Source organism: Emiliania huxleyi, assembly GCF_000372725.1.
Source record: "Emiliania huxleyi CCMP1516 unplaced genomic scaffold EMIHUscaffold_23, whole genome shotgun sequence".
Classification (NCBI taxonomy): Eukaryota; Haptophyta; order Isochrysidales; family Noelaerhabdaceae; genus Emiliania; species Emiliania huxleyi.
This window is the reverse complement of record NW_005200333.1, coordinates 515,414-541,163: the sequence shown is the minus strand read 5'-3', so window position 1 is coordinate 541,163 and position 25,750 is coordinate 515,414. Positions and strand designations below refer to the sequence as shown.

General features: G+C 67.4%; 8 protein-coding genes across 8 annotated transcripts in view; 5 read left to right on the top strand and 3 right to left on the bottom strand.

The window, feature by feature from the left end:
* Positions 1-584: 584 nt before the first annotated feature.
* Positions 585-1,578, top strand: EMIHUDRAFT_450184 (hypothetical protein; the record flags this gene model as incomplete). Its single annotated transcript, XM_005779548.1, has 4 exons — positions 585-665; positions 733-825; positions 933-1,065; positions 1,143-1,578. Coding segments are annotated over 4 exons (560 nt in total), but the record flags the coding sequence as incomplete, so codon positions are not given.
* Positions 1,579-1,905: 327 nt separating this feature from the next.
* Positions 1,906-3,769, bottom strand: EMIHUDRAFT_434969 (hypothetical protein). Its single transcript, XM_005779547.1, has 7 exons — positions 3,698-3,769; positions 3,428-3,553; positions 3,071-3,157; positions 2,943-3,005; positions 2,627-2,743; positions 2,446-2,535; positions 1,906-2,303 (listed from the first exon to the last, which is right to left on the bottom strand). The coding sequence occupies exons 1-7, from the start codon at positions 3,734-3,736 to the stop codon at positions 2,214-2,216; spliced, it is 612 nt and encodes a 203-aa protein (XP_005779604.1). The 5' UTR covers positions 3,737-3,769; the 3' UTR covers positions 1,906-2,213.
* Positions 3,770-4,686: 917 nt separating this feature from the next.
* EMIHUDRAFT_205133 (hypothetical protein) lies at positions 4,687-7,290 on the top strand (the record flags this gene model as incomplete). The annotated part of the gene is made up of 4 exons (XM_005779546.1): positions 4,687-4,761; positions 4,893-5,064; positions 5,176-6,314; positions 6,490-7,290. 4 exons carry the CDS (start codon positions 4,687-4,689, stop codon positions 7,288-7,290), a joined length of 2,187 nt encoding a protein of 728 aa, XP_005779603.1.
* A 290-nt stretch (positions 7,291-7,580) lies between these two features.
* EMIHUDRAFT_353765 (hypothetical protein) lies at positions 7,581-8,158 on the bottom strand. The gene has a single exon (XM_005779545.1). It carries the CDS (start codon positions 8,140-8,142, stop codon positions 7,750-7,752), a length of 393 nt encoding a protein of 130 aa, XP_005779602.1. The 5' UTR covers positions 8,143-8,158; the 3' UTR covers positions 7,581-7,749.
* Positions 8,159-10,252: 2,094 nt separating this feature from the next.
* Positions 10,253-15,737, top strand: EMIHUDRAFT_463266 (hypothetical protein; the record flags this gene model as incomplete). Its single annotated transcript, XM_005779544.1, has 1 exon — positions 10,253-15,737. One exon carries the CDS (start codon positions 10,253-10,255, stop codon positions 15,656-15,658), a length of 5,406 nt encoding a protein of 1,801 aa, XP_005779601.1. The 3' UTR covers positions 15,659-15,737.
* A 690-nt stretch (positions 15,738-16,427) lies between these two features.
* On the top strand, positions 16,428-20,115 carry EMIHUDRAFT_450180 (hypothetical protein). Its single transcript, XM_005779543.1, has 12 exons — positions 16,428-17,063; positions 17,145-17,273; positions 17,619-17,690; positions 17,776-18,049; positions 18,122-18,169; positions 18,240-18,293; positions 18,373-18,486; positions 18,560-18,615; positions 18,731-18,866; positions 18,916-18,995; positions 19,169-19,261; positions 19,364-20,115. Exons 1-12 carry the CDS (start codon positions 16,482-16,484, stop codon positions 19,961-19,963), a joined length of 2,238 nt encoding a protein of 745 aa, XP_005779600.1. The 5' UTR covers positions 16,428-16,481; the 3' UTR covers positions 19,964-20,115.
* Positions 20,116-23,317: 3,202 nt separating this feature from the next.
* Positions 23,318-24,550, top strand: EMIHUDRAFT_205128 (hypothetical protein; the record flags this gene model as incomplete). Its single annotated transcript, XM_005779542.1, has 4 exons — positions 23,318-23,442; positions 23,541-23,829; positions 23,920-24,060; positions 24,290-24,550. 4 exons carry the CDS (start codon positions 23,318-23,320, stop codon positions 24,548-24,550), a joined length of 816 nt encoding a protein of 271 aa, XP_005779599.1.
* Positions 24,551-24,688: 138 nt separating this feature from the next.
* EMIHUDRAFT_450179 (hypothetical protein) overlaps positions 24,689-25,750 on the bottom strand; it is a gene marked incomplete at its 5' end in the record, with an annotated part of 2,562 nt that continues 1,500 nt past the window's right edge. Inside the window, 4 exons of the mRNA XM_005779541.1 lie at positions 24,689-25,136; positions 25,240-25,362; positions 25,446-25,505; positions 25,646-25,699. Of these exons, the coding sequence (XP_005779598.1) occupies positions 24,834-25,136; positions 25,240-25,362; positions 25,446-25,505; positions 25,646-25,699 (540 nt within the window). The 3' untranslated portion in view covers positions 24,689-24,833. The remainder of the gene's footprint in view (positions 25,137-25,239; positions 25,363-25,445; positions 25,506-25,645; positions 25,700-25,750) is intronic.

Genomic DNA, 25,750 nt, shown 5'->3' with positions numbered 1-25,750 from the left:
GTCAGTCTGCAGCCTCGGGCCGGCCTGGCGGCGCGGCGCTGCGCGAGCCGTACCAGGCGGCGCGCGCGTACGAGGCCTCGATGGAGGCGGCGGTCCTCAAGCTGCGCCCGCTCTCCGCCGCGGTGGCCAAGGGGCGGGTGATCGACGGCTTCGGCGCCGCCGCTGACTCGCTGCTCAACGGCACCCTCGCGCACTACGACGACGCTGTCGCAGACGTGAGCGGAGTCACGGCGGAGCTGGTCGCTCGCCGGCGCGCCATCCTCTCCAAGCAGCTGCAGGCGGGGGACAGCCGAGAGACTGCCGAGATGCGCCGCTCCTCTCCAAGACGGCCGACGAGAGCTCGTCTCGAGGTCTCGAGGGCAGGGCGTACCTCGCCTCTCTTCACACCTCCGGCCGTGAACAGGCCGACGTCAAGGAGCTCTTCTCGAAGCAGCAGCGCTCCCTCGCCCGCTCGGTCTGCAAGCGCTACGAGCGTCAGCTGCTCGCCGTCATGGAGCGCGCGGGCAGCGCCGCGCAGTGCACGGCCGACCGCTGTGAACGGCGTCTCTTCACGGCTCTGGCTGCGAGCAGGCAACGTCGCGCAGTACCAGCGCGACCGGCTGCGGAAGAACGCGGAGCGCGCATACGACGCGCAGGTTGCTTCGCTCGTCGTCCCGTCGCTCGGCGTGAACAGCGTCTCTTCACGGCTCCAGCTGTGAACAGGTTGCCTCGCTCGTCGTCCCGTCGCTCGGCGGCCCGACCCGCGCGCAGCTGACGCAGTCCTTTTCGGCGCAACTGACCGCGTTTGCCGACCGGCTGGTCGAGTCGCCCTCGATGCAGCTCCAGGTGCTCGCTCGCCGCCGCATCCGACCTCGCCCAACCTCGCCCAACCTCGCCCAACCTCGCCCAACCTCGCCCAACCTCGCCCAACCTCGCCCAACCTCGCCCTCCAGGCGCTCGGCGCGACTCGCCGCCGCGTCTCGAAGCCCGCAAAGCCGCCGAAGGGGCTCCGCTGGGGCCTCGCCCTCACCGGCGCGATGCGCACCAAGTGGGGGGGCGGCGGCGGCAACCTGCAGACGTTTGCGGGTCAGCAGCACGCCACGAGATGGGGGGGGGCACGTGCATGACACGTGTCTGTGACATGTCCGAGACACGTCCCGTAGGCTACCAGACCCCCGACGGGATGTGGTCGGCGCACGGGCTGCTCGCCAACGACGGCGCCATCGCGGACTCGTCCGGGTCCGAGCCGCCGCCGCTGCGGATGCAGCCGAAGCTCAACGTCGACCTGTCGCTCTGACGCCGCGGCGGCGGTTGCAGGGACCGGCAGGCGGGCGGGCGGTGGAGGGGAGGAGGCGAGAGGGGAGCACCCACCCCCATGCGCAGCGCGGCCAACAATGGGGCTTCGGCGGGAGCTAGGCAGTCGGCAGCCAGGATTACGACAGGGGCATCGGGAGAGAGACACCGGAACGGTGCCGGCGTATTTTGCGCTCTGGCCGCGTCGGCCACGCTCACCCAGGGGGCGTCGGGCGCCCCGCGATACGGGCAGCGATAACTATAAGGGCGAGGCGAAGGGGGTGGGGGGCTTCAGAATACACATCAATAAAAGTCTTGCGGAGCCGGGGCGAGACCCCCGCGGACCAGGGGGGACTTGCGCTCCCCAGCGCGGGCCTAGGGCTAGGCGCCCAGCCCCACAGGGGCTAACGGCGAACGAACGAGGCGCCGCGCGCCCCGCGCGCGGCCTGCCGCCTCGCTCGCTTCGCTCTTCTTTCGCGTTCGGTCTTCCGAGCATTTCGTCTTTCCGTGTGTGCCGTCGCGGGGGCCTCGCGTGTCGCGATCGAGTTCGACAGTGTCGATGTGCTGTGTGCGTCTCTGCTTTCCCCCTCTTTTGGCATTGGTCGCGCTCTCTGAAACTGATTACCTTGGTAATGGTAAGCACATGATCTCCCAGCGCGTCCTTATAATTACAAGCTAATACCCGCGATGGCGCTCCTGCCCGCGCGGTGAGGGCTGGGGCCTAGGAGGAGGCCGGCGGCCGGGCCGTGGCGCGCCGGGCCACATGCACAACTCGAGAGACCGACAAAAACAGCATGGGGCGAAATGTCACTGACAATGAAGCATGCCTCGCGTTGGAATGGTCACACAGGAGACTGGTTGCCGCTCGACATGCCAGACCAGCACCGCGGAGGGGACGAGAGACGGATGCGGGGGCACAAGAGAAGCCGCGGCTGGCCGGCTCAGATGTCGTCGTAGTAGAACTTCTTCTCGACGCGGACGATGCGCGGCTCGGCGGCGGGCGGCAGCTCTCCCTCGGCATCGACCATCATCTTCAGGCGAGGCCGAGAGAGGGTCGGAGTCAGCGGGAGTCAGCAGCGGCGGGCACGCAGCGGCAGGGGAAGGCAGTAGATAGGGAGAAGACAGAGAGAGAGACAGACAGCGAAGCAGCGAGGGCGGTGGCGAGGGGGGCACCTTGACGAGGGCGACGGCGGCGGCGGTCTGCTGCGTGAAGGCCTTGACGTCGAGCGGGCACACGCAGCCCGGCCGCTCGTCGGGCGCCACCTGGAGGGGGAGGGGGGGGGCAGGGGGGCTGTGTGTGTGTGTGTGTGTGGGGGGGGGGGCACACACCCCAGCCGTGCAGGCGGGTCTGAACCTCCGGGAAGGGGTCAAAGTCGGTCTTGTCAAAGGCTTGCTGGCAGACGTCCGAAACCGCGTTGAAGGCGAGCGAAATGGCGAGGTGCTTGAACTTGCGCAGGCTGTCATACGTCACCTGCGCAGAGCCGGGAGGAGGGCCGGGGGAGCAGGCACTGTTTAGGGGGGGGGAGGGGCCAGGGGGGGAGGGTGGGAACAGGGTGGGAGGCCCAGCGTGGCCAGGGTGGAAGGGCCAGGGTGGAAGGGACGGGGTGGGAGCAGGGCGGGAGGGGCCGGGGTGGGAGCAGGTGTGGGGGAGGGCCAGGGATGCCAGGCGCCTTGTCGCCCTTGAGGGTCTCCATCACCTCGGAGTACACGTCCTGCAGGTCCTCCAGGTACACCTGCAGAACGCTGCTCGCGCTCAGCAGGGCGGGCTCTCGGCCGCTTCCTTCCCAGCCGCGCGCGCCTCCAGGAACAGGAAGCGCGTCTTGAGCGACATCTCTGACAGCAGGGTCGGGTTGAGCTTCGTCATCTCGAAGAGCTCCTCGTCGCCCTGCGGAGAGAGGGAGGGGGGCGCGGCGCCGTGTCGGTCTCCGCCCTCTGTTGCGGCGACGTCGGCGGGCTGGCGGCGTGGGAGGGGATGGCACTGGAGACGCGGAGCCGTCGGTTTCGGCCCACCAGGCGCGGTGCCGTGCCGTCGGTTCGGCCCTCCGTGGATGGAGGAGGCGGATTGGAGGCAGCGGGATTGGAGGCGGCGGCGAGGGGCGAGGTGGACGGGCGGCGTGGACGGGCGGCATGGAGGGGCACGGGGTCAGCGCGGCACCGTCGGCACGCCGTCGCTTGCGAGCTGGACCTTGCGCACCGGCCTCGTGGGCCACTCTCCGCCCATGAAGGTGGCGATCTCGTGCGCGAGCGCCTTTGGGTCCTTGGACTTCCAGTTCTCGTCCGCCTGGGCGAGGGCGGCGGAGGTGATAGCAGCGGCGGTGAAGGCAGCGGCGGTGAGGGCGGCGGCGGCGGCGGTGAAAGTTGGAGGTGGTGAGGAGTGGCAGAGGGAGGCGTGCGGCAGTAGTGGAGCAGCGGGGTGGCAGTGGGCCTCGGGGCCAAGGTCCTCCTCCTTCTTCGGGCGACCCATTGTTGGTCCTCCCCCCCCAGCGTTGGTGGCTCAGATGCCGCTCTGCAAAAAAGCGAAATTCAGCAGAGCGAGTTCACGCTGCGCTAGGCTCAGACGGCGAGTTCGCGCTGCGCTAGGCTCAGACCTGAATCACATCAAAAACAAACGTTCACGCCTCCGGAGGGGACGTGGCGTCCTAAAAAGAAAGAAAACACATATCAACTAACCGTAAACCATAGGGGAGGAGGACAGGGTCCCCACCTGCACGAGCAGGATTTTGGAAGGACGATCAGGGGGACAGGTGGGCTCTCCTGCTCCTGACAAGGGACACGACACGCGACAGGCTCGCAGCGCGGTGCACGGGAGAGAGAGATTTTCTTGTGCACGGTGGAATCCCAACTCCAAAGAAAGAAAGAAAAGAAACAGACAACCCAAGGGAGGGATGGGAGGACGGCACGCCGCCACCACACAGGGATTTTAAGGAGAGGTGTGTGATCCAACTCCACTCCCAGCCCTCCGGTGGCTGTTTTCTTTCTTTCTTTGGACGTGTGGCCGCGAGTGGCGTAGTGCCGTATGCTTACTCGTGATTGTGGCAGCCCAGCTGGCTGAGAGTCTTGTGAGCTTGTGTATGTCTGTGTGTCGCTCGAGCGTGTCGTCGTCATCTGTCTCGCGTCCACCCATAGCCATTCCGCTGCGCGCTGGTTTCCAGTCCAAGCCTGACTATTCTTCACCCACCTTCCTACAGACATACATACCTCCGTGTCGCGATGCGCTCCGCTCCGTTCCCCTGTGTCCCTGATCGTCCTACACGATTTTCAACCATATTTCTCGCACGAACTTGACCGCCCGCCGTTCACCGTGTGCCCGATACATCCAGCCCCGACGCACGGCAGGGCTGCCGTATCCCGACCAGCCGACGAACCAAGCCCCGCCCTCCCAAACCTCTCTCCCGTTGGCTAGCTCGCTGGTCGATGCTCAGCGGCCGCGGCTCGCACGCCAAGGGCGGTCGACCCACAAGGCTCGTGCAGGAGGAGAGCGAGAGCGAGGTGTGCTCCCCCTCCGCCGCTGTGCCAGGAGTTGCACTGCCACACGCGAGTTGCTGCATCGCGCACGAGACCAAGGCCCGCCAAGAGCCCCCGACCCTAGCCGAGCCAGGCGTCCCTCTTTCGTGACGCAGGAGAGCAGCACCGATGAGCAGGGCAGCGAAGAGAGTTTTGCCATGGAGAGTGGCGCAGAGGAGGGCGAGGACCTGGACGGCCTCGACGACGTGGATGACGACGAGTACGACCTGGAGCGGGGAGAACGGAGCAGCGAGGACGAGGAGGAGGAGGACGGGGACGAGAGCGACGGTAGATATCAGGACGAGGATGAGGCCGACGACGACGAGGAGGAGGAGGCGGAGGAGGAGGAGGAGGAGGATGACCTGCCGCTCAAGCTAGACATCCCACCGCTTGACGGAGCCGCGGGTTGCAGCGCCGACACTGGTGCTGACGCAATCGAGGGCGGCGGCTGGGTCTACTTTTACCAGGCGGTCGTTGTCTTCTTCTTTATGATGACGCCAACCTACTTTTGGTACCGGTGGATCTACACGATCGAGTGGGACGTCCCCTACCGGCTCTACTACCAGAGCACCATCTGCGTCGCGGAGATGTTTGGCTCGATCTGCGTCATGATGCTGGCGGTGATCCGATTCCCGCAGCCGTGGGCCTACAACCAGCAGCCTCCGGCGGTCGAGGTTGGCCCAAAGCTGCCGCGCTACAATGTGCACGTGCTCGTGCCCTGCTACAACGAGCCGTCGGACATCGTGCTCGCGACGTGCGAGGCCGCCCTCGCCCTCACGCACCCGTGGGCAAAGGTGATGGTGTATCTCCTCGACGACGGGAGGAACCTGCAGCGCGAGAAGACGGTGATCAACATGGGGAACGAGCGCCTCATCTACGTGGCCCGGCCAAAGTACCCCGGCCTGCCCGTGCACGGCAAGGCGGGCAACCTGAACCACACCCTCAAGTTCGTCATCTTTGCGCAGCGCGTACCGCGCGAGAACGACGTGGTTGTGGTCTTCGACGCCGACATGAAGGCGCACCCCAACTTCTTGCATCACACGCTCCCCTACCTCGAAGAGGACCCGCGCACCGCGCTGGTGCAGACGCCGCAGCACTTCTTCAACGTCGACCACACCGGCGACATCTTCAACCACCAGAACTGCACCTTCTTCTTTGGAGTGCAGACGGGCCTCGACGCCTGGCGCGCGACCGTCTGCTGCGGCACCAACTTTTGTGTCCGTGCTTCCGCGCTCGCGGCCGTCGGCTGGTTTCCCACCGAGTCGATCACCGAGGACTTTCTGCTCTCGCTCAAGGTGACCGCCTCCGGGTGGCACTGCCGCTACCACGGCCACGTCCTGGTCACGGGGGAGGCGCCGGAGGACTTGCGCCAGATCTTCAAGCAGCGCTCGCGCTGGTGCACCGGCTGTTTCCAGGTCTTCTTCCAGGTGGAGACCTTCATGTGGGTGCGGCAGCTGCCCAGTATCCAGATGCTCTGCTACTTCAACTCGATCATGGGCTACCTCTCGACCATCATCTGCTTCCCCGTCTTTTTCGTGGTGCGCAGCGCCTCCTCCGTATCCGCCACAGCCACCTCCACCACGGCCCTCTGGACGTCTGCCCTAGGAGACTCCGTCGAGGACCTGCCACTATCCGAATGTCCACCACCCTCCCCCTCACCCCCTCACCCCACCCGCCCCTCAGCACCCGACGTCGTCTCACTCCCGCCCTTAGGTTCCGATCGTGTCGGTCTACACGAAGACCCATCCCGTCAAGGAGCTCACCACACTGCTCACGCTCCTCTGGGCCGGCTACTTCGCCTCGATGGCGGTGGTCATCGAGATGATGCCACGCAACTTCAACCGCTTCTCCGGCTTCCTCGGCTCCAAGGTCAACTACATCATGTGGTGGTGCTTCCTCAAGGGGATGTGGAAGGCGGTGCGTGGCCGCCTCGGGCTGCGTAAGATTGTCTTCAAGGTGACGGAGAAGAAGGGCGACGGCAAAAAGAAGCTGGAGGGGGAGGAGCAGCGGCCGAGCGACAAGGACGGCCTGCTGGACGGGGAGGCGAAGCGCGAGTCGGGCTACACCGACGCCGAGGTGGCGCTCATGTACGGGCTCGTGGACGAGGCGGGCGAGTATGACGAGGATGCGGTTCTCGCGATCCAGGAGGAGCTGGCCGAGGCGGAGGCGGCGATGAGCACCGAGAAGCGCGACTCGACCAAGCACGACCTCAAGTTTCACTGGGGAATCTTTGTCATCTCGTTCATCGTGGCCGTGGCGGGAGGCGTCTCCAAGACGCTCGACACGCTGCAGTGGGGCTGGGACAACACAGTGCTAGCTAACGTCTCGGTGGCGTGGGTCGTGATCAACATGGTGCCCTTTGGCATGGCGCTCGGGTACGCCTATCTGCCTCACCAGAGACAGGTGCATGGGCTGCTAGTGTCGCTCTCCTGGAGCGTGTACGCGCTCGGCGTCCTCTTTGCGTTCGCGGCCATGGTGACCAAGGTTGCATACGGCAACCCACGCTGGATGTAAGTTGGCCTCCAGCCAGTGTTTTTACGTCGATCCGGGTGGACCTCGAACCCCGATGTACTTGGGTGGGCTCGAGACATCTTGTCCTGTATACATACGTTCGTTGCGCTGTCGATGGTGTGCTCGTTCGACGTGTGTAACGTGCTGGGCGTGTGTGGCCACACACAGTCACTCCGTGAGAGACGACACCTCTCGCGCTGCAACCATCGTGTGAGTCAGCGAGATTCTCACACCACACACGCCACGCCCCACGCACGCCCCACGCACGTGCAAAATTTGACCCGGGGGATGCGGAAACACCTCGCCCTCCTAGTACTCTAAGCCCACACACGGCACTCATCACTGACACACACACAGCACCCTCTAGTTCACCAACCCGCACGTTCGACACCCGTCTTGGGCAGCACCTTGGGAGCGCAGCCTTGGCCGCGGCGTCGGGCAACACTCTGGTGTGGTCGCGCCTCACGACGCCCCCCCCTCCGCGCGGCCTCGTCCGAAGAAGCGCTTGCCGGCCTCGTACGAGCAGATGGTGATGGCGCAGCTCGGCGCGACCTTGAGCACCCTCGGGCCCAGCCCAGCAAAGAGCGCGCCCACCCCCTCCGCGCGAACGATGTGCGCCAGCTCGGCGGCCGTGGTCAGACCGCCGCCCCCGCCGCCCCCGCCGCCCTCCACCGCGCCCATCGTCCGCACCACCCCTCGAGCCACCCCGCCCCCGAGCGGCGCGTCGCCGCCTCGCGGCCCGCCCAGCACGGCGGTGCCGCCGCCGCACGCCGCAGCTTCGACCATGACTCCGCCCGCCACCGCAAACGACGCGGGGGGGGCGGGGGGGGCGGCGGCGGCGGCGGCGGCCTGCATCGACGTGCGCCGGAGCTGCTGGCGCGTCTTGACGACGTCGAGGGGCGTGGTGAGGAAGGCGGCGGTGGAGCCTTGTTTGCGAGCACCATGGAGAGTCAGAGGGCATAAAGACGGTGCAGGCGTGCCGCCGCGGTGCAGCACCGCGTGGGCGGGAACGGGTGCATCTGGGGAGATTTGGGGAGATTTGGGGAGATCTCTTCCGCATCTAGGCGGCCGAGCCCGACGCGGCGCCGGCGAGGAAGGCAGCCGCGGGCGAGAGGGTCGCGCCTGCCAGGAACGCTCCGAGAAAGTTCACGGAAGGTTCTCAAGAGGGCGGCCGCGGGGCGAGAGGGTCGCGCCGTCGGCTGAAGCCGCCGTCGCGCGCCGCTTGAGCGCCTCGTACCCGACCTGTGGAGAAGAGGTGCGCGGGCGGGGCTCGTGGCACCACCGAAGGCCGCGAGGGGTGCGGGATGTGGTGGGCGAGAGACGGGCGAGGGAGGCCGGAGTGTCTGGGACGTGTCTGGGACGTGTCTGGGACGTGTCTCTGAGGTGTCTCCAAGGTGTCTCCGAGGTGTCTTGGACGTGTCTCGCTCGTCAGTGTCTCTGATATGTCTCTGAGCTGTCTCTGAGCTGTCCTGTCTGAGCTGTCTCGGAGGTGTCTTGGAGGTGTCACGGCGAGGCGACCGCACCCAGTACAAGCAAGAGAAAGGCACGTCTCGGAGAAGCGTCGCGCTCAGCCCTCGCCACAGGGCGAGGACGCCCTCCTCGGCGACCACCGCCCGCAGCGCGCCGCCCACGCCGCCCGCCGCCCCGCCCGCCGCCCCGCCCGCCGGCGCGGCCTGCATGCGGGTGCGGAGCAGCTCGAGCGGCGCCGCAACAACGACGGTGACGACGCGAGCGGAGCCGCCGGCGAGCATGGGGGCGAGGCTCGCCAGGGCGCCTCCGCCGCCGTTGCGGCGGCGCGCCGCCGCCGCCTGGATCGCGTCGCGGATGTGCTCGTAGGCGCCCATGTAGAGAACAGTGGAGGGCACAGCCATAAGGAGCGTCGGGCGAAGCCCTGCCCAGAAGGCCGTCGCGCCCTCTGCCCGCACGAGCGTCTGCCCCAGCTGGACCATCCCGCACTCCGCCGCGCTGCCGCACGCCTGCTGCCGCACCTTCAACACCTCGAACGGCGTCACGAAGAGCGACGTCACGACAGCGCCGACAGACGCCGAGGCGGCGTTCTGCATATTTCGCTGGCGAGGAGTCGAAGCGGGCAAGGGGCGAGGCGGAGAAGAAGGAGGTCTGTCCTGATTGATCATCACTGGAGGAGCCGGAGCGTAGGAGCGCGGAGCGGAGGAGCTCGGATCAGAGGAGCGCGGAGCGGATCAGAGGAGCGCGGATCGGATCAGAGGAGCGCGGAGCGGATCAGAAAGGCGCGGAGCGGATCAGAGGAGCGCGGAGAGGCGGTGCCGGTTCCTCTCCCTCTCTCCGGGCTTCCCAAGAAATCCTCGACATTCAACCACGGGCGGTGACGGCAGCCCCGGGCAGCCGCCATTCATCACTCGAACGCGCTCATTCAAGTTCCCCGGAGCTAGTAGTAATACGGCAGCCCCGGCCAGCGGCCGTTGCTTTCTTTTGCTCGAGGCGGGGCTGTTGTGGGCGGTGAGGGAGGAGCGAGCGGCCCTCGCCACACATACACCAAGCCTGGCGTGGGGTGATACGGGGGCGACGCACGGAGGGGTCGCGCTCTGTCAAGAGTCGATTCGAGGCTCAGTCAGGGTCCCACGGAGTCCCACAAGTGTGTGCGAGAGCGGGGAGAGCGTGGAGGTCTGTGCGGCTGAGAGGGGCGAGGGACCGGGTGACGCCCACGCACGTGATGGGCACGGCAGCTCAACGTTCAAGCGCGATTTGTGGAGATGCGGTGTGTGCGCTCGAGCGTCTCACCTCGTGTCCGCCCATGCCGGTGGAGAACCGTGACGAACCACGCAGTGTAAGTGATGAGCTTGTGCAATTTGCAGCAACAGCCACCGCGGCCGCGGCTCAACAATATCAGCAATCCGTGTGTACCACATAGTTATATTTTTTTCAAGGTGCCGCCCAAATTGTGCTCTGTGGTCGGCTGGTCCTTGTCACAGCCACAGCCCTTTCGATGCCTGTCACGGCCCTTTCGATACTTGCCACGGTCTCAGTTACTCCGCCTCAGCTTCCGCAGCCTCAGCGGGAGCTGCTAATCACAAGTGCCGAGGAGCTGCAAAGCGCCTTCGCCGCAGCTGCAGCTCGGCCGGCAGTCTTTCTCCGTCTTGCCGGCACCATCGAAATCGATTCGACTTTTGAGATAACGACCGACGTAACGCTGCGCGGCAGTGGCGATGCGCAGCTGGTCTCTTCGGGCCCACGCCTGTTTCGAGTCAACGGCGGCCGGCTCAGACTGGCGGCACTGCACCTCTCTGGCGCTGGCGGCACTGCCGCCGACGGCGTGGGTGGTGGCGCGGCGCTAGTGGAGAGTGGAGGTGAGCTGGCCCTCACCGACGTCAACGTATCCAACTGCTCCGCTCCGGCTGGCCGCGGTGGCGCCATCCTCGTGCGCGATGGCCACCTCGATGCCCGCGGCGGCAGCTTCATCCGCTGTTCTGCAGAGTTCGGCGGGGCGATCGCTCTGGAGGGCAACCAGAGCAGCGCGGCGGTCCGAACGGCAGTTTTGGAGGGCTGCTTCGCATCCGCTGCGGGTGGAGCAGTCTGGATGGGGGGAGGCGACCTCGTGCTCGACGGCTGCCGCCTCCGCCGCTGCGGCACTACCCTCGTCAGCACCTCGAGCGTCGCCGGAGGCCCTGACCGGCTCGGCGTGGTTGGGTGGTACGACCAGGCCGACTGGAGGGCGACGGCGCCGCGCGGGGGCGGGCTAAGCGTCGAGGCCGGGGATGCGAGGCTCGTCGGCACGACAGTCGACAGGTGCTACTCTGTCATCGGCGGCGGGCTCCATTTCGACGCCGGGCGCGGATCCCTCGAGGACAGCGAGGTGGCGCGGTGCGAGGCGGACCTCGCGGGAGGGTGCGTGGTCACCAAGGCGGCGGCCGTTCGGTTGACCGGCTCGTCGCTACGCGGCTGCACCGCGCAGCTGGCCGCGTCGCTGCTGGCGGTGGGCAGGCTCGACGAGGGCGCCGGCGGAGAGGTTCTCCTGGGCAACGGCAGCCTCCTCGACCCTTCGGGCGCAGAGGGACTCGCGTGGAACCAGTCAGAAGTGGAGCCGCTCCACGTCCTGAGCGGCGCAGTCTACTACGCGCTGCCGGCGCCGCCCGGCTACTGGCTCCACCTACCGCTTCAGGACACTTGCCACGTCGCGCGAGAGGCGTGCCCCGCCGACGCGGCGTGCGAGGCGCACTTCGCAGAGTGCCGGCTCCGCGCGGAGGGAGGGCCGCACTGCACGGCCCCGCTCGGAGCGTGGCAGCAGCCGTGCAACTGGCGGGCCAGCCCGTGGCTGCTGGGCGAGCGGCTCTTCACCTTCTACCAGGGCGTCAAGTACTTTGAGACCTTCCCGACCGCATGTCGTCCCGGCAGGCTCGGGGGCACCGCTGACGCCGAGCAGAGCAGCGCTCAGTGCGCGGGCCCTTGCCCTGCCGGAGCCTTCTGCAGCGGCCACGCCAACGTTGAGCCGGTGCCGTGCCCGGCCGGCGGCTACTGCCCCGCCGGCAGCGCTGCCCCCGTCCGCTGCCCCGCCGGCAGCTTCTCGAACGCCACTGGCCAGGCCTCCGAGGACGCGTGTCTGCCGTGCTCTGTCGGCCACGCCTGCTCTGCATTGCCCGGAGGCGCGCTGCGAAGCCTGCCCTCACCCTGTGAGCCGGGGAGCTACGCCAACGCCAGCGGCGCCGTGGCTTGCGACCGTTGCCCCTCGGGCCACTTTTGCGAGGCGGGGGCGATCGAGCCCAGCCCGTGCCAACAAGGCAGCTTCCTCCCGTACGGCGGCATGGACAGCCGCGACGACTGCATCCTCTGCCCCCTCGGCCACGTCGCCAACGAGACAGGCTCCGAAAGCTGCGGCATGTGCCCGCCGGGCACTTTTGCCGACTCGCCCGGCCTGGCCGCATGTGAGCGGTGCGGCCGGGGAGGCTACTGCACTGACGCAGGTGCCACCACAGGCACAGTGCGATCCCTCTGCCCGGCGGGCTCGTACAACCCAGAGCCGGGCGCGAGCTCGGTCGAGGCGTGCCTGCCCTGCCCCGCGGGCAGCCACGGCCCGGAGAACGGCGCCTCGCGGCTGGAGCAGTGCCTGCCTTGCACGCCCGGCGAGTTTGCAGACGGTGCGGGTCGGACTCGCTGCAGCCTCTGCCCTGCTGGGACCTTCGCCAACAGCTCGGGTGCGACCGGCTGCTACGCCTGCTCCGAGGGGCACTACAGCGCGGAGGGGATGGCACGCTGCGTGGCGTGCGACACCAGGCTGACGAGCGACCGGAACGCCTCCGCCTGCCTCCTCTGCAGCGAGGGCCGGTTCCTCGACCGGCCACAGTCGGCGATCGAGCGGCTGGCGAATACGTCCGCCACCTTCCTGCAGGAGCAACCGTCCCTGTGCGCCGACTGCCCGCCGAACGCCACCTGCGACCGGGGCGGCACGCTCGCCTCGCTCGGCCTGCCGGTCAACACGTGGCGCCTCTCGACACGAACGACGGACATCAAGCAGTGCCGCACCAAGGCCGAGGCGTCGGCGCTCTCCTTTCTGGCGGGTGAGTCCTCCTTCTTGCGCAGCGCCGCCGCCGACGCGGCTCAGCTCGCCGAGTCCGACATCGATCGGCTCAACGGGCGCTACCGCTCGCCCTGTGTCGGGGGCGCCGGCGACAGCCTGTGCTTTCCGGGCCACACCGGCGTGCGGTGCGAGGTGTGCGAGCTCCCGTCGCAGCACTTTGATCGGCGCCACCTCAAGTGCACCGACTGCCCGACCGCGGCGGCGCTACTGCGCGAGCACGCGTGGGTCTTTGTCGTGCTGCTGGCGGTCGGCCTCGCGCGCCTCGCCCACCGGCTAAGCGGGCGGCTGAAGAGCCTCTCCCGCTGGTTCTTTGTGTGCGCCCTGCCAAAGATCGGGCTCGTCGGCAAGCTCAAGATCTTCCTCTCCTTCTACCAGGTCTTTGACACGCTCGAGCCGGTGTACGGCGTCGACGTCGCTGTCCCGGGCTACCGCCAGTTCCTCGAGACGGTGAGGCTCCTAGCGTTTGAGTGGGTGTTCGACCCCGAGCTTCTGCACAGCACCTGCCTCGGCCCGATTGGCACGCGCATGGCAACGTGGATTCTCTGGCCTTTTGCGCTCGCCGTGGCGTGGATCCTCTGTGCGGTGGCAATCCCGGCGCTGTACCACGGATACCGTGCGGCCGCCGACTTGGAGGAGCAGCGCGCGGCGGCTGCCTCGACCTGCGTGCTGCGCGCCTCCGTCATCATCGCGTACGCCTGCCTGCCGACCGTGGCTAAGAACGTCTTCAACGCGAAGCAGTGCGAGTCCTTCCGCCTCGACGACGAGCTCGGGGAGACGCAGTCTTACCTGCGCGCCGACTGGCGCATCGAGTGCGGCAGCGCCGAGTACGAGGCGCTGCAGCCGCTCTTCTGGGCGGGCTTCCTTCTCTGGCCAGTCGGAGTACCCCTCTGCTTCCTGTCGCTGCTGCTCGCCGCGCGCCGCTGCATCGTCTCGCGGCGGCAGTCGCGGCTCGCAGAGGCGCTCCGCTTCCTGTGGGGCGAGTACCAGCCGCGACAGTACTGGTGGGAATGTCTCGACACGATGCGCAAGCTCTGCCTCGCCTGCTACATGCTGTTTGTCCAGACGGAGGACGGGTCCACGAAGCTGCTCCGGCTCTACCTCGCCACGCTCGGCACGACGATGTACCTCTCGGTCCTCTGCTTCGCGCAGCCGTTTGCGCGGGTGGACGACTTCCAACTCGCGGTGGGCGCCAACCTGGTCCTCGCCTCGACCTTCCTCTCGGGCATCGCAATCAAGATCTGCACCGACGCCGGCGGCGCCTCCGTCGCGTCGGAGGAGTGCGCCGCGTACTTCGGGATCGACTCTGCAGAGGACATCACCACCGTCGCAATCGTCCTCGGCGGCGCGATGCTCGCGGTCCTCTCGTTGGTGGTGACGTGGCGCATAGTGGCCTCGGCGCGCGACCCGACAATCCGACTCGTCTTCAGCGGCCGCGAGCCAATCCTCGAGCTGCCAAAGGGCTGCAGCTTCCACGGCTTCCTTTCGCACGTCTGGGGCACCGGCCAGGACCAAGCACACACGATCGTGCGGCAGCTGCAGTTGCTGATGCCCGGCGTCCGGATCTGGCTAGACGTCGACAACCTCTCCAACCTCGCCTCCCTCGAGAGCTGCGTCGCCGACTCGGCCGCCGTGCTTGTCTTCCTCTCGGCGGGCTACTTCAAGAGCGGCAACTGCCGGCGCGAGCTGTACGCGGCGATGGAGCAGGGCAAGCCACTGGTGGTGGTGCGCGAGGGCAACGAGGAGAAGGGTGGGGGCAGCGCCGCCGACTTCCGTGCTGAGTGCGCTGCGTATTGCTCGGACGCGGCCGCCGGCGTCGCAGAGGCCGTCTTTGCGCGCGAGCTGATCGTCTGGCTGCGCGCGCACGAGTTCCAGCGCGAGTCGCTGAAGCAGATCGCCCACCAGCTGCTCGCGGCCTCGCCCTCCTTTGCGCGTCCCGCCGGGGTGCACCAGCTGGCTCCCGGCCTCTTCATCCCTGGAGAGCTCGGCTGCATGCGCTTCGAGGTTCCGGTCCACTTGCTGGTGTGCGAGGCCAACGCGGGCGCCCCCCGCTTCGCGACCCAGCTTCAGCAGGCGGTGGACGAGGACGAGCTGATGGCGCCGCGCAGTACCTGGGAGCAGCACACGCCCTTCACGCCGCGCGCTGGCAGAGGCGCGCGCCGCGCGCGCGCACTGCTGCTACAGGACGGCCGCGCTGCCCTCGCGGCGCTGCCAGATCTCGCCTCGCTCAGCTGTCGGTTGCCATCCCGTGGCTCTGCCGTCTCGACTGCGGGCCACCGGCGATCCACCGCCGCCGCCGCCGCCGCCGCCGCAGCCGCAGCCGCCGCCGCCGCCGCCGAGGCCCGGGCGCAGCTCGCTCCGAATACGCGCGCGCTGCTCTACCTCAACAACGAGACCTTCCGCGACCCGGGCGGGGGGACGGCCAGCTTCGTCAGGCGCGTGCTCGAGTTGGGCGTGCCGCTGGTGATGGTGCACGAAAAGGACCCGGACGGGGGCGGCGCCCCGTTTCATACGCTCTTCCAGCAGACGCCCGAGGACCTCGTGCGTCAGAAGCGCCTCTTCGACGACCTCGCCATCGACCTGCACGCCGCACCGGCGCACCGAACGGTGTCGCTCCGCCTGGCGATGCGCGCGCTCGGAGCCAAGCCCGCAAGGCGGCGACGTCTCGCGCCGCTGCGGTGGGGCTGGCTCGCGGCGCGGTGGTGGCTCGGCTGGCGCGGGGCGCAAGAGGCTTCGCTGTCCGAGGCGAGCACGTCCGGCTCGCGGAGCGGGAAGAAGGCGAAGCTAGATTGTGGTCGGAACACCCCTGCTGAGCGTGTTTAAATGAACTGGGTTGTGCTGCGCTAGTTCATCGATGCACGATGCTCGATGGGCTTTCCCCCAACCCCCAAGTCCTGGAGTGATTCGACTCCACACAAGTCACAACCCGGAGAGGTGACAGGATGCTGGCTCGGTGGTCTCAGGCCCAGTGAGGTACAGGTAGTGCACACCCGGAGCAGGACTCCGGTAAAGTACTGCTAAGAAAGTACTAAAGCCGTAACTCCCACACACTCGACACTCGTCTCTCGTCACTCGTGCTATATTACAAAATTTACAAGCGCTCGCGGAGCCGAGCCAAAGTAGCCCTGAGGTGCCCTGAGCACATATGCGAGCACCCATGGTCATAAAGCCGTATCTCTTCTTGCGGGGGGGGGGGGGGGGGGCGGGACCCCATACCCGGGTAGAACGTGCGTGCATTGATTGGCCCGGCGGGGTTTGGTCGCCTGCCTTGATGTAGGATTGCGAGCGTGGGTGGGTGCTAGCAATCGTACAGGGATGCTACGATTGCGAGGAGTGCTGCTCACAATCCTTCGACTTCTAGGATTGAGAGAGTGGCGTGCTTTACTTTTTCGGCTCAGCCTTATTTGAGCCCCCCGCGAGTCCACCTGCTGCACCAACTGCAAAAATGGCCGACGAGGAGGCCGAGATCGCGCGCTGGCGCGGCGTCGCTCCGGCGCTCTTCGACGAGTGCGACGGGCGTGGCATCTCCGAGTACGCGGTGCTCAACGCCCTGCAGCTCATCGAGCGCGGCCAGCTCGGCTCGATCGAGGAGGCGCGGCTGCAGCTGCTGCGGCAGCACGAGGAGAAGGCGGCGATCCGTGAGAAGATGCGGCTGGCGATGGCGCAGCGGGCGGTGCCGGCGCCGGAGCCCGATCCCGAGCCGGCGCCGGCAGAGGACGCCGTCGCCGATGCCGCCGCCTCCAGCGCCGCCGCCGACCTGCTGCCGGTGTGGGTCTATGTGAAAGAGCACCTCGCCCGTCGGCGAGAGCAGCTGTGGCACGCCCTCTGCACCGAGTACGCGGCGCGCGCCGGCGCAAAGGTCGACGAGATCGATCGCGCCGTGCGGGAGGCCCTCCTCCAGCGCTTTGGGCCGCTCGAGACGGCTCTGGCCGCTGCCGCCGAAGGCCATGAAGGGGAGGCGCCGGAAGAGGCGGCGGCGGTGCTCCGCGCCGCCCTCGCGGCGGCCGGCGGCGAGGCGTGGCCCGCCGAGCTAGCCGCGCTGGTGCTGCAGGGCCTCGGCCTTGACTTCGCACCCGCAGCGGCCGCCAAGCCAGCGGCCGCCAAGCCAGCGGCCGCCAAGAGGGGCGGATCCGCCGGCAAGGCGGCGGCGGAGAAGGCGGAGGAGAGGGCGGAGGAGACGGCGGCGCCTGCGGACGGCCCGTCGGCCTACCGCACGGCCGCCGAGCTGGCGGACGACATCCGCGCGAAGCCTGGCCACCGTCCGTGAGACGCGTCCGTGACATGTGTCCGAAGGGATGCCGTCGTGTAGGCGGGCGAGTTTCGCGCAAAGCTGGAGGGCGCCGCGGCCGCGCAGCTGGAGGAGCTCTGCGCGCCGGTAGCCGACTCTTCCCTCGCCCACGACATCGGCGCGGCGGCGCCGCTCGCGCGAGTCTCGACGGTGCCCGACCCCGGGGGGGGGGGGGGGAGTAGAGCAGTGTGCGGCCCTCACAGCCTCCACACAGCCTCCACACAGCTCCACACAGCTCCACACAGCTCCACACAGCCTCCACACAGCCTCCACACAGCTCCACACAGCCTCCACACAGCCTCCACACAGCTCCACACAGCTCCACACAGCACAACACAGCACAACACAGCACAACACAGCTCCATACAGTCTCTACGGCACCGACAGCCTCATACAGAACCGTGCAGCCCCATACAGCACCGTGCAGCCCCATACAGTCTGCCAGTGCGTGGTCTTGTCGTCCGGCTGGCGCTCGAGAGGACACGGGCGCTGCAGGTGCCCGACGCTCCGTTTGTCCGCTCGCTGCTCGGCGGGCTCGAGTGCGCCATCTGCTCGGCGCTGCCCGAGGAGCCCCGCGCCACGCCCCCACGCCACGCAGTGCGGACACCTCGGGGACCATCCCCCACTCACTCACGCGTCGATGCATGCACAGGAGCCCTGCACCACGCAGTGCGGGCACTCCTTCTGCCTCGGCTGCTTCCACGACGTGTGCGCGCAGGGGACGCGTCGCTGCCCTATGTGCCGCGAGGCGGTGGGCGCCATCTCGCGCTACGTCGCGCCCAACCGCGTGCAGGCCGAGCTCGTCCGCCAGCTCACCGCCGCGGCCGAGCAGCCGAGCGCTCCGCTGCAGCTGGGCGAGCTGCGTGAGACGCTGCGCTGTCCGGCGTGCAAGCTGGTCATGGGGGGCGCCGTCTCGGCACCCACCGGCGACTCCTCTCGCGGTGTGAGGTGGTGCGCTCCCTCAACTTGCGTGCACGCTCGCGGGAGGCTGGCTGTAGGGGACTCCTTTTGCGGCGGCTGCTTCACGCACCTCGCCCGTGGCGACGGCGCTGGCACCTCTCGCGCGCCCGACGAGCGAGTTCACGCGAGGTCAGGCCCGAGGTGAGACGAGAGTAGGCGCCGCGCTCGCGCCGTACGTGCCCGACGAGCGCGCGCGCCGCGCCCTCGTCGGCACCCGCCCGGAGCTGCGCCGAATCTCGGCCCGCCTCCCAGCTGCGGCGTGCAATCTCGGGTGATCTCGGGCGAGTAGGCATCCGCTCGAAGCTGCGCGTCAACGTGGCGCTGCAGTCGGCGATCGAGGCGCTTTTCCCGGCCGAGACACGCATCGCCCCCGCCGTGCGGCAGCGCGCGCTGCGCGGCGAGCGGTCTCGGCGCCACGGCCGGACTTGTCCGGGACGTGTCCCGGACGTGTCAATGACACGCCCCTTTAGGCGATCCGCTGGATGGACGGCCGGCGCTGCGGTTGGCGAGGCCGGCGCGCGGGGGCGGCGAGGTGCGACCGACGGAACGATGGAAGAGAGCGGGGGGAGGGTGGGGGGGGGAGGGGAAGGGTCGCCACGGCCGGGGGAGGAGTTCACGCAAGAGGGGAAGGTTCTCCTTGCCGGTAGGAGCTGACGGCAGAGGAGCGCGAGGCGCGCCGCAAGGAGCGCGAGGCCGAGCGGGTGCAGGCGTTGCTCGCGGCGGGCAAGGACGTGTACGCCGGCGAGCGAGACAACGCCGGCACGCCCGCCACCTCGCGCTTCCGTGACGGGGGCGAGAGACTTCCGCGAACCTTCTCGGAGCCTTCCTGCAGGCATGCCCGACATCTCGCACCTCTGCGACGGGAAGGGGCGGCCGCTCAAGCACAACCGGTCGTGCCACGTGTGCACCCAGGTCTGCACACCCGCGTACATTGGGCCCTGCACCGAGTGCCGGCCCAGTTCCCGCCTGTCTCGGCGTGGAGAAGCGAGGGAGTACGGGAGTGCCTGGCCCTTGCCCCCACCGCTCCGTGTTTGGGAGAGAATTGCCTCCCATCCTCGCCCTACTGTGTGCCGTACCTCGCGCAGGGCAACGCCTCGTGGCGCGGCGGCTTCTTCCAGCCTCTCGGCTGCTCGAAGTGCGAGAAGATCTACTGCCCGCGCTGCATCGGCAACATCCAGGCCAAGCCCGAGAGAGAGCCCGAGAGGGCCCGAGAGAGGGCCCGAGAGAGGGCCCGAGAGGGCCCGAGAGGACTAACGCGCTGCATCGGCAACCCTCCACAGGGCAAGCCATACGCCGAGCACAAGGAGGAGATCGACCAGTTCATTGAGGAGCACAAGCTGTCGTACGAGTGCGTCTGCTGCGAGAACAAGTGCGCGTGCCAGGCCAAGGAGTTCGAGCCGCTCGAGGTGATCTCCTCGTCGGCGGACAAGTGCGCCGTGCTGCGCGTCTCGGCCAAGCACCCCTTCAAGCCGGGCGACAAGGTGCGCGTCACCGGCCACCACGGCAGCTGCCGCGACGACGAGCTCAAGAAGGGCGAATGGGCCGTCAAGCAGTCTCTCTCGCCAACCTCCTTCTCGATCGAGCTCGACTTGCGCAAGGGCGGCGGCAAGGGCGGCAAGGTGGAGATGGTCAAACTGCAAAAGCACAAGCGGTGGGGCTGGGCCGGCGCGACCGGCTTCGGCATCCAGAAGGATGCTCCGGCGGGCAAAAAGTATTGCCCTCCAGCCAAGCGGCCAAGCGGGGCGAAGGATGCGCCGCCTAGCAAGAGGCAGGCGGCGGCGGGCAAGAGCAAGGTCGAGGCGAAGCCTGCCAAGGCGCACCTCACCAAGCAGTGGCCGCAGTCGAGCCCCGCCAGGGGGCGCGCACGAGCGGGCGCATAGGCCGGCTGCGCGGGGGCGCCGACTGATCCTGCAGAGGCGATAGGCCGGTTGGTGATGATGAGGCTGGGCCTGGCGTGCTCTGAGCTCGCTGAGCAGTAGTCAGCGCGTGCACCAGCTCACGTAGCCGTACTCCTTTCTTCCAGTTCCCGCTGCTGTGACTGTCGTGTGCGGGCCGCGATGCCATAGTACAACAGCCTCTCCCCGCCACCCCCACGCCAGACCCCAGACCGCAGACGCCACCTGCCTGTGCCACGTCCCCCACCCAGCCAGGGCCCGGGCGCCCAGGGGCCCAGCCGCGGCGCGCCCCCGCGCGCGGCAAACCGGCCCACCTCCCCGTGTTCGCTTTTTTATTTATGAGCATTAATTGATGCCCCCTACTCGCTACTGAGTACTGTCCCCAGGCCTAAAAAGTCTGCACACGACCCCGGCGTGAACACGACTAACTGACGGATCCGCTCCTGACAGTGGCACGCAGCGTGGCGGGTGGCGGGCGTGCCACATTGTCTTTGTTTGAAGTAAAAAGTCAAGCTGCTGTACGGCCCCGGCATCGCCTTCCCAGGCTTAGCTAGATTGAGAGATATTGTGCACATGGTTCTTTTCTACAATATATACACTGACACTGAACCTCCCAGAGCTCGTCCCGGTCCGTCACGGCCATCCTTGGCCTCCGGAGGGCCCCCGGCCGCGGCGCGGTGCGGCGGCGTCACAAATGTCCGACCACAGAGCACCGGGACGCGGTTGGGCGATCCGAGGCCCAACTAGGCGTATGCATTGTCTATCCAGGGCTATCACCTGGACCTATCAACAGGCGCCTGCGGCGCCGTGCTCAGGAGCTGCTGCTCCAACCTGTTCACACTTTCGTACCGCACAGTACCATCACCACAAAGATGAAAGAACCCTGATGTCCCTTGTGCACAAAATATATCGCACGGCGCACGGGGGCGGGGAGGCCTCGTGTACACGTCTTCCTTTCTTTTTACCCATCTCACTTCCCATCTCACTTCCCATCTCGACTTGCCCGTTGTCAACATCACTAGGGAGATTTGATTGGCGCTGGCGCCTGCTGTTGACAAGTGGGATCATCTGGCTTCCGGAATACTTCCGCGAAGCTGCCCCCAGCAGGCGTTTGACCAAAATCCAAATTTCCCTACTCCAGTTGAGGCGGCCCTCGGACCCGAGAAGGTCTTTTCTCGCAGCTGCGAGACATGCTTTCTCGGAGCGGGGCATCCAAAACAACAGGGCGGAAGGGAGGGGTGACCATACGCGCAGCGCAGGAGGGGTGCCCCTAAGGGGGCACAAAGGTAGCTCAAAGGGGAGTGAACAAGACGCCGCACAGGCGACGTGCACGCTCGCCGCCTGCGCTCGCCGCGTCGCTCTCTCCCTCCCCTTCTTTGCTTGAACCCACCACCATCCCCTGTCACCTCCGTGTGTGTGTGCCTGCTGGGGGATCATCTGGCTTCCGGAATACTTCCGCGAAGCTGCCCCCAGCAGGCGTTTGACCAAAATCCAAATTTCCCTACTCCAGTTGAGGCGGCCCTCGGACCCGAGAAAGATATTTCCCTCTGGTTCCACCCAGCGCCTGCGCTCGGCGAAGGCCGCGAAAAATTAGAGCCCGCGAAATCGCTGCTGCGTCAGGACGCGAGTACCTCGCGAGAAGCCGTTCAAGCCCGGCCATCCTCACCCCCCGAAGCAGCTGTGGCCGCGATTTCAGCCGGTCTCGTGACCGCCCCGCCCCGGCAGGCGCGCGTTTGAGCGAGGCCGTCGTGCAGCGCACCGAGAAGGGGCCGGTCGCGCGCAGCGCCACGCCGCAGGCGTCCGCCGGAGGCCCGCCGGAGGCTGTATGCGGCGGCCACTTCCCCTCGGTCTTTCGCCGCGCTCCGGCCGCACCTTGGCTCCTGGCCGTCTCCTCCGAGTGGCTTTGCGCGCCCCCAACATTCCCCTGACAGCAGCGCCTCACGGCGTGGGCTGCGAGGTCACTCGGGGTGACCCAGGGGGCGGCGGGGGAGCACTCTTCCGCCGGAGTATCGACGGTCTTCCCGCTACTCGCCCGTTTAAGGTGCATCCACGCCCCGCCCACCACCTTCCCGGCAGCCCCCGCTCGGTGACGTCCTCATCTTCTCCCCCCTTGCCCCGCCCCCCTTCAGGCAAGGCCCTGGCCACCAAACTCGCGCTCGTCGCTCCGGAAACGGGCAGCAGCGCGACGCTTTTCGAGAGCGAGCGGCGGCGGCGGCTCAGCACCAACCTTTGCAACGCAGGGGCTGGCTGCGTGGGCCCCCACCACCGGACTCCGTCGGGTTCGCGTCTCCCTACCCACTGAGGGGAGCGCAGTGTGTGTCTGTGTCTGTGTCTGTGTCCCTGTCGTGTCGTGTGTGTCGTGTGTAACTCTCGCACTGCTCTGTCTTAGCTCTCGCCACAGGCTCAGCCTCGCCTCTCCGCCCGCACGCTCGACGCACACGACAGAACCCGGACGACGTGCGTTTTTGCTTCTCTACAAAACACGCACACCCACGCCCGCCCCAGTCAGCGGACCCAGCGCCATCGAGAACAAAGACTTTGGCGAGCCAACGCAGCCGAGAGATAAATTCTCCGCAAGAGAGCCGCCGTACGGGGAGTAGCGGTGCAGAGCGCGAACTCGCCGTACTGAGCCTAGCGCAGCGCGAACACGCCGTCTGAGCCTAGCGCAGCGCGAACTCGCTCCTGTTCATAGCTGCGCAACCCTAGCCTAGCTCCATTTTATTTATCCTCTAGCGACATGGAGAAGTCGCTGTCGGCTCGCGAGAAGGCGGTATCGATGTTGCACCCGCCCATCTCGGTCGGCAGCTGTGCCTGGAGCCACGCGAGGTCGCGGAGCGCCTGGGGCGAGGCGTCGGCGCGAGCAATGCTCATGTTGTTTGAGAGTGGTGAGTGCCGGCCGGACGGAGCAAGCAAGAAACCACGGCGCGGGGTGGGTGAGGGGTGTGGAAAGGCTTAGACACGGCGGCGTGATCGCGTGCAGCGACATCCATACATACGTACGTAAGAAAACAGGATGCCGCCGTTTCTAAGCCTTTCCATCCAGCCAGACCCCTCACCCGGCCTCGAGTTTCTTGTTTCGGCCGGCACTCAAGGTCCGGGCTCCTACCTAGCCGGATACGGGGTCTGTTGCCACTGGCTGGCCTCTCCCAGCCAGATAGGTAGGACGCAGGTAGGTTGGGCTTGCTTGTTTCGCCCGAAAGGGCCCTGAAGGGAAGGGACTCCCTATTCTGCAAAGGGGTGTGAATAGGAGGTATTTTCTTCTCAATAACAAGGCTGTGTGAACGGAGAGAGCAAACTCCCCCCTGCGGCCGGCCAGCTTGCGAATGTATATACACACATATGCCGACAGAGGACGAGGGCGGTCGGAGCGAATTGCAACAATCGCCGGTCGAGGGCGTGGCCGTGCCAACAGCTGGGGCTGCCGCAGGCGCTGGGGCTGCCGCAGGCGCTGCGGCTGCCGCAGGGTGTGCGCTCGCCACCACCACTGGAGCCTCGATTTCCTTCCCGTGCGGGCAGTGTGTTGTTCGCTGCGTCACCACGCTCCCACCCGCTGCGGGCTTAGGCGGCGCTCCTATGCGGCTGTCGCGAGTGCGAGGGCGTCGCTCGTGGCTGCCGACGCGGCAGCGGCGAGAGCCGTCGGCGAGCACGCTGCGGGCTTGTCGAGGGCGGCGAGGGCGGTCCCGGTCGCCACCGCGGTCCCCGTCAACCGGGGCCCGGTGGCGGTGGGGACCGCGGTGGCGGTGGGCGTGCAGCCTGGGTGGGGCGAAGACTCGATCCTCCCGGCGGGTGACCTGCGCAGCGCGTGCTGCTGCCTCATCGCCCTCTCGTTGCTGCAGATCTTCACGCTGCAGGTTTGAAGGAGGGGCCGCGGGTTAGCCGTTGCCTCACCACACAGTAGAAAATACGGTTCCACCGACAAAAATTCCTTCCCCGTATGCAAGGGCTCGCTCGGGCTGGCGGTCGGAGGGCTGCTGCTGTGCGGGCGGCTCGACGCGCGGCTGCTCTCGCAGCGCCTCTTCTTCCTGCGCCTCTGTGCGGTGCTGATCCGAGTCCTCTGCGCCCTCGCCATCTTCCGGTCGAGCGTTGCGCTGCTCCGCCTCTACCACCACCCGCCCGAGGCGAGGGGAGATTGCCCCGAGATCGGCCGAGATCGGCCGAGATGGCGTCTACCGCTGCTCCGCCTCGACCATCACCCGCCAAGGGAGGCTCGCTCGCACGCGCCTCAGCAGATTGAAGCCCTGCTTGAAGCCCTGCTTGAAGCCCTGCTTGAAGCCCTGCTTGAAGCCCTGAAGGCTCACGGCTGACCGTTAGGTGTGCTCTCACACCTGCCTCTCCGCGGCTGACGGCGAATGCGACGACGGCGGTGCCGACGCGCCGTACGACTCTTGCGTGCTGGGCACCGACTGCTCGGACTGCGGCAGCCGCCTCAACTACGTGCAGGCGGTCGTCACGCTGCACGGGCTGAGCGGCGCGCTCTCCCTCGCGCTCGTGATTGCGTCGGACCGCGTCGTGGGGCGGGCGCAGGAGCTGCACCTGCTGAGCCTCGCCGCGATGGAGGGCGTGCTGCTCTGACGCCGTGTTGCAGAGGACCCTCGACATATTCGTTTTACCCGATTTCGCCACACCGATCGCCGTTTCGCTTTTCGGTTTTTGCGGCGGAGTTGGCAGAGTTGCGAGACAGTTTTCCCACCGAGCTCGAAACCGACCGCGGAGGCGGTGAAATCCTTCGGGAAAACAAACGCAAAACGTTCGCTAGGAACGAAACACAAGAAAATCCCCGTTTTCCCTTGCGGCGTGTGTACACGCATTGTGTGTGGAGTGTGCGGCCATACTTTGTGTACGTGTGCGCGCTCTCTCACTCCGCATCGGCAATGCCCCGGATGCCGAGCTCGTCTAGCTGCCTCACCGCGTCCGCCGGCGAGCGCGCGTCCGGGCGGCGGCGGGCGTAGCCGCCGGCTGGCAGCCCGCCCGCCACGCCGAGCAGCCCGTCCGACGCCGCCAGCCCCGCGGGCGAGACGACGGTGCCAACCTCGCGCAGCAGCGCGAGCAGCAGCGGCCGCGACCGCTCCGAGACCAACTCGGCGAAGGCGTCTGTCTGCACGACGGCGGCGAAGTGGCGGACGATGAATGCCGTCGCCTGGGCGCGCAGCGCCGGCGCCTGGCACGATTCGCGGCGAGACATAGCCGAGATACAGCCGAGAGACAGCCGAGAGACAGCCGAGAGGGAGCCGAGAGGGAGCCGAGAGGCGAGATGGCGGCACCTGGTACGAGTCGGCGGCGGAGAGGACCGCCGCGGCGTTCTCGGGCGTCAAGCTGCGGCCGATGATCTCCGCAGCGGCCCTCTTGAGCGGCTCGACGCCGTAGAGGTTGGCGGCGGCGAGCACCTCGAGCCAGAGCAGCGGTCAGAAGACACGACTCGCAATCATCGGGGCAGTGGCCATGAGTGGAGGCTGGCGGCGGCGAGCACCTCGAGCGCCGCCTCGGCGTTCATCTCGCGCGGCCGGCCAGAGTACAAGTAGTGCAGCACCTGACCTCGGGTGATCTCGGGTGATCTCGGGGCATCTCGGGGCATCTCGGGCCATCTCGGGGCATCTCGGGTCATCTCGGGTGATCTCGGGTGATCTCGGGTGATCGCAGGTCATCGCAAGCCAGAGACCAGGCAGCGACCTGCTTGAAGGCCGCGTGCGAGACGCCCTCGATGCGCACTGTCTGTGCCGCCGCCTCGGCGTAGCCGGAGGTGAACATGCGCCGAAAGTACTCGCAGCGCGCAAA

Excerpts from the sequence above, each read along its gene's own strand:
- EMIHUDRAFT_353765 (XM_005779545.1), bottom strand. The coding sequence starts at position 8,142 with ATGCAGGCCGCCGCCGCCGCCGCCGCCCCCCCCGCCCCCCCCGCGTCG.
- EMIHUDRAFT_450180 (XM_005779543.1), top strand. The coding sequence starts at position 16,482 with ATGCGGCTGGCGATGGCGCAGCGGGCGGTGCCGGCGCCGGAGCCCGAT. Across the intron at positions 18,050-18,121 it reads CGCCGTCTCGGCACCCACCG|GGGACTCCTTTTGCGGCGGC; the intron begins GCGACTCCTCTC and ends GGCTGGCTGTAG. Across the intron at positions 18,487-18,559 it reads GCGCGCGCTGCGCGGCGAGC|CGCTGGATGGACGGCCGGCG; the intron begins GGTCTCGGCGCC and ends CTTTAGGCGATC.
- EMIHUDRAFT_434969 (XM_005779547.1), bottom strand. The coding sequence starts at position 3,736 with ATGGGTCGCCCGAAGAAGGAGGAGGACCTTGGCCCCGAG. Across the intron at positions 3,554-3,697 it reads AGGAGGACCTTGGCCCCGAG|GCGGACGAGAACTGGAAGTC; the intron begins GCCCACTGCCAC and ends GCCCTCGCCCAG. Across the intron at positions 2,744-2,942 it reads AGACCCTCAAGGGCGACAAG|GTGACGTATGACAGCCTGCG; the intron begins GCGCCTGGCATC and ends GGCTCTGCGCAG.